Below are 4,859 nucleotides of genomic sequence, written 5' to 3'. Positions count from 1 at the left end.
AAAAAAAAAAAACTATTTGATTTTATATAAATACAATTAATATGATGTTATTATGTTGCTCTTTGGTTCAATGCTTGGGTTTATCTGCAATATACGGTGGTTGTGATTTTAGATTGTTTCTGCGTCTGGACGTTCTATCTATCTCTATGTTTTTTATTTTTTTTATTAATATATCGGTGGTATTTAGAAAAATTAGATATTTTATGGAGTAAATTTATTCATGGAATAATAAATGAAGATTACTACTACAACAGTAAACAAAAAGGGAAGAAAGTGGATCAACCTTATTTAGTGAACGGGTTGGAGGTTTCCATTTTGTAGCGGACAATGATGGGTGGCCATCAGAAAATGTCATGGTCCCACCCAATTACATAACAAACGTGTCGTCTTCACCTCCTCCAGATATATTGTCTCTTACCCACGCATTAGTCAAGTGCTTCTTTAATAAGATTTTCAATCCTTGTTTTTTTTATTGAATATTAAATCATCATATAATCACTAATAAAAAAAGTATTCTATTGAAATATTAAGAACTTTGAACGAAATATTAAATTGACATATCCTTGACCATAATATATAATCTAATATAATGCTAAAAAATTAATCATCCAAGTTATTCAAACTATAATAAATAAAACTATCAATTATAAGAAATTGTCACACTAAATTAAACACTAATCAATCGTTTGACTCGTCATCATCGTTGACAATAAACTTTCTTTTACGTGTAGTGGTTGGAGTAGCATTGTTACACGGCGGGGTCCCATCAATATCATCCAAATTCTTCATGTCACTCAAAGCCGTCTCCTATGTCATTTGAAAACCACATAAAAAACAAACAAACAAAATAACTCAAAAATAAGGAAAACCATTTAAAATTATTGGAAGATAGATAAATGATACAACAAAGAGCTAGAAATATAGGTTTTACATAAATAAATAAATAAATAAAAACTAACCGTGGTTGAGTCAACAGGCTTGTATTCTTTTTCTAGAACATAATCTGGATTAAAATCCTTAGAGACGGTAAAGATATCGCTGTCGTGTTTGATATTATAATCAGACAATTGCAGGCATAACACAAATTTTTGCCCACAAAGGGAAGTAATTTCGCGTGGTAAGTTGTCCTTGTCCGGATCAGATTTGTTTACCAGCTTCAAAGGAGAAGAGTCTACCATCCTCTCAGCAAGTTTGTGAAGGACAACACAATTGACAACACCGGTGTCATCCCGAACAGACAAATGTAACTTGAACCTGATCACATATGGCAGAATGATTGAAGATGTAAATTATGAAAATGGTTAGCAAGCGTTAAAAGTTTGGAGCACTTACAATGTCAAAGCATTCTTGTACGCAACATTGCAAGAAGCACATTTGTAGACACCGTCAATAGGATTGACTTTTCTACAACATCCTTGACAACCTAAATAGAACCATCCATATTGTGTCTCAATATGTTCAATAACTCCCAAGATGGTTATGATGTAACCCTATGTACGTCAAATAAGAGGATGTTAGTGTAGAATAAAAAATTGTTTGATCAGAATACATAAAAATAATGGAATAATTGTCTCTTATCATTACTTTTAGTTTGTTGCTCCACTCTGCCTGCAACAGCTGTTGAATGTTCATCCGATTCTCAAACATCTCCTCTTCCACCGTTCTCTTCACCTTACCAGAAGACACTCCCAAGTGTAGTCGAGGACAAACATTAGCAAATATGTCAGCCAAGGCCAGCACATAGTCGGTGTTGAGATTAACATACAYTTTGCTTGCACTTGAAGTTGCAAAGTTTAGGACGCCTAACAATAAAATGTATATTATGTGAAAGTTAGTTAAAAAGATATAAGCTTTATATTATGATATAAAGATTATGAAAGAAATTACCTTGAAATTTTTTGACTCGGGTAGAAGTAATTATGATAATAAAAGTGGCACCCGACTTTTGCTTTAATTGGGAATCATCAAAAGTTTCACCAAGAGCTCCCCATAAAGTAACTTTGCATATGACATTGATAAGATAAATAGTAAGAGCAATTGGAAACAGTTAACCACAGTATCAAAGTATTTGCTAAAAGGAGAAACAACAAAATAACTTGGAAGATCACTTACAATTCCGATATAATCTCCAAGTCTCTTTTTCGAAACCCACCCCTCACAGTCTCAACATCTCCAACAGCAGTTAAACAACCAATAATATCTAAAAAAACCAAAAGAACATAAATCAATCAAGTGAGGTCAAAAAAGGTAAGAACTTCTTTTAGACATACCTGTGAGTATGTTGTCATCGTTGAGACGGTCATTAACTGTTTTCTCACTTGCAAGTTGGAACCCATGCATAGGGATAGAAGGAACATAGGTATCAAGTTTTTCCACCTTGGTTAATAGTGTAAACATAATCTTCAATTTTGAGTCAATGACCTTGAAGGCGCCAGAATTCTCAACCACCTTGAAATTCTTCAAAATATACACATTTCCTTCTTTCAACAAATGGTTGAACTTGTTGACCAAGTTCTTCCTTACCATTGCTGTCATGAGAGAGCCCTACGAAACAAAACAAAGGAAAACAAACAAATTAACCAAAACATAGTTTGCTATTACATGGTATAACAATAAAAATAAATGACACACATTTTCATCAATCACAACCATGTCCAAACTAATCAATTCCCCATTTCTCTTTGTATTCAAAGATTCCCACAACCTACATATCCTAATTTTTACAACCCAACTTTCATTATCTAAAACCAAGTTCTGTAATTCAACAAACTCCATATGTAGAAAGATTTGTAATATAAACTTATAAAGAGAAAAAGATCTTATGGTATACAAAGTTGTATGAGTAATTAACAAAGTAATAAAAAATAATATAAGCATGTGCATATATATAGTATATAAGCAACAATTAATTCATCATTAACACAAATTCATWAGTTATTTAAATGTCATTTAAAAGTTTGAATTAATGATGTGAATGTTACAAATTCATATGAGTAACTAAAATGTAGAAACATTGATTGAGACAATAACACTAACCATAAATGGAATTAAAAGCAATTTAAAAGTTTAAGTTACATGACCATAGAAAATGAATGGAAACACAAAGTATAACAAAGATGATTAAAGTAGTGTAATTTTATTATAATATTTCAAATAAATTAAATTACATTTAAAAACATTTATTGCTAATTATTTTATTAAAGCATTATTTCATTGTAAACAACATACTTTTAATTTTTTTTAAAAACATTATATTTATTAGTCCAATATTGAAGTTATATTATGGTGGTGTTTGGGATTGAGCATGCCATGAGCTAGAAATTAGAAAGACATTCTATGACAACACTTATGAATTGATTAGTTAAATAGGATATCAAACAGAAAAAAGCTAGTAAGCACAATCACAATGTTAAGTTTCTGTTGTATCATGAACAGTGACATGTTTCCATATACTCTATCTCGACAGAAATAATAGGAAGTAATACAATTAAGCAACTAAAATGAGCAATATAGATACGATTCATAGACTATGCTGGCAGCATCAGAGATCAAAGGACTTACTACTGAAAACCCATTACGTGTCAGATCATCAAGTGTTTGACGTAAATTCTGCAGAAGGGAAAATAAACAATACTGATGATTTAAAAAGAATACATGTATCAAACCCATTGGCTTCATAAAATGGAACATTACAGCCATAGATACAACAATTTTCACTACATACAAAAAGAGAACCTTTGTTATTTGTCAAACATTAGATGACTTGTGTTTTTGAAGTCGAATTACGACGGTTGTTAATGTTATTTCAAGTAACATTGGTTTGTTATTGGGCTCCAAGAAAAATTAATATTAATTTTTGATTAATCTTATATATATTAAAGAAGAAACCACGTCCAGTGATTAATATTGCAACGGTTGTTAATGTTATTTGAAGAAACCTTCGTTTGTTATTGGGCTCCAAGAAAAATTAATATTAATTTTTGATTAATTTTATTTATTTATGTTCGGTGCTCCCCATGGTTCTAAATCCTGGCTCCGCCCCAAYRCTAAATACATGAGGAAAGATTGTAGAATCCAATATTTGATTTATGATTAGAAATAAYGATGAGAAAGCTTCATCAATTTATTAGTTTCGCAAGGAGGAATGCCACCTTCAACCCTMAACATGAAAATGTGGTGAGAGGGAGGTACTAAAATACCTACATTGCAACTGGAAAGCATGCAAAGAAACTAACCTAACACAGGTCTTGATGCTGCTATTTTTATGAGCAAGGTTGCTGATTGCATCCGCTGCTTTCCTTATGGCACCATTGACTGTTCGAACATTCTGGTCATCCCTGCGCCTCTTAAGCAGAGCAACCAGATGAGGAAGCGCTCCAGCATCAACTATGAATTGTTGATGCTCAGGCTGTTAAACAATGGAAATCATAAATGCAATTCTCCAGTGAACTGTATACCAAGTACAATATATATAAATCCCAACCAATATGAGCAACATGTTTAACATCAGTTGGAATACCGTAAATCGAGAAATAGCCAACGTCTAAAATAAATATTCATAAATAGAGCTTTAAGACTCTTCAATTCGAATTATTGTATTTGATCTTTGTTGTAAATCAATTATCATCGTCTCTAAAATGCAAAATAACACTACTTCACAATAAAGTTCGAACTATTATCTATTCGTGTGAGTATTTTTACACTTCGACAACTTATTAGAGATCGAATTTACCTTTGGATTATATAGTTTGATCTATCGATTTCTTTTTATAACGATGATTAATTTATAACGAAAATTCGATAATTTATAAAATGAATCGCCTATAAAATACCTTGAGATGACCATGTGGACAGAGCAG

At 31.6% G+C, this 4,859-nt stretch overlaps 1 protein-coding gene across 3 annotated transcripts in view; it reads right to left on the bottom strand.

Annotated features, from left to right (window-relative positions):
- Window positions 1-587: 587 nt before the first annotated feature.
- LOC112507690 overlaps window positions 588-4,859 on the bottom strand; it is a 5,364-nt gene continuing 1,092 nt past the window's right edge. Inside the window, exons 1-9 of one of the 3 annotated variants that reach the window (XM_025112355.1) lie at window positions 4,236-4,614; window positions 3,562-3,609; window positions 2,271-2,544; window positions 2,113-2,200; window positions 1,888-1,998; window positions 1,585-1,802; window positions 1,333-1,490; window positions 960-1,254; window positions 588-807 (exon numbers count right to left, since the gene is read on the bottom strand). In XM_025112355.1, coding sequence (XP_024968123.1) covers window positions 679-807; window positions 960-1,254; window positions 1,333-1,490; window positions 1,585-1,647 — 645 coding nt within the window. In that variant the 5' untranslated portion in view covers window positions 1,648-1,802; window positions 1,888-1,998; window positions 2,113-2,200; ... (1 more) ...; window positions 3,562-3,609; window positions 4,236-4,614 and the 3' untranslated portion in view covers window positions 588-678. Of the gene's footprint in view, window positions 808-959; window positions 1,255-1,332; window positions 1,491-1,584; window positions 1,803-1,887; window positions 1,999-2,112; window positions 2,201-2,270; window positions 2,545-3,561; window positions 3,610-4,235; window positions 4,615-4,859 lie in introns of those variants that run through there. The other 2 variants (XM_025112356.1, XM_025112354.1) reach the window with 2 other exon arrangements.

This window comes from Cynara cardunculus, assembly GCF_001531365.2.
Source record: "Cynara cardunculus var. scolymus isolate 2C chromosome LG 2, CcrdV1, whole genome shotgun sequence".
Lineage (NCBI taxonomy): Eukaryota > Viridiplantae > Streptophyta > Magnoliopsida > Asterales > Asteraceae > Cynara > Cynara cardunculus.
This window is presented reverse-complemented; position numbering and strand designations above follow the sequence as displayed.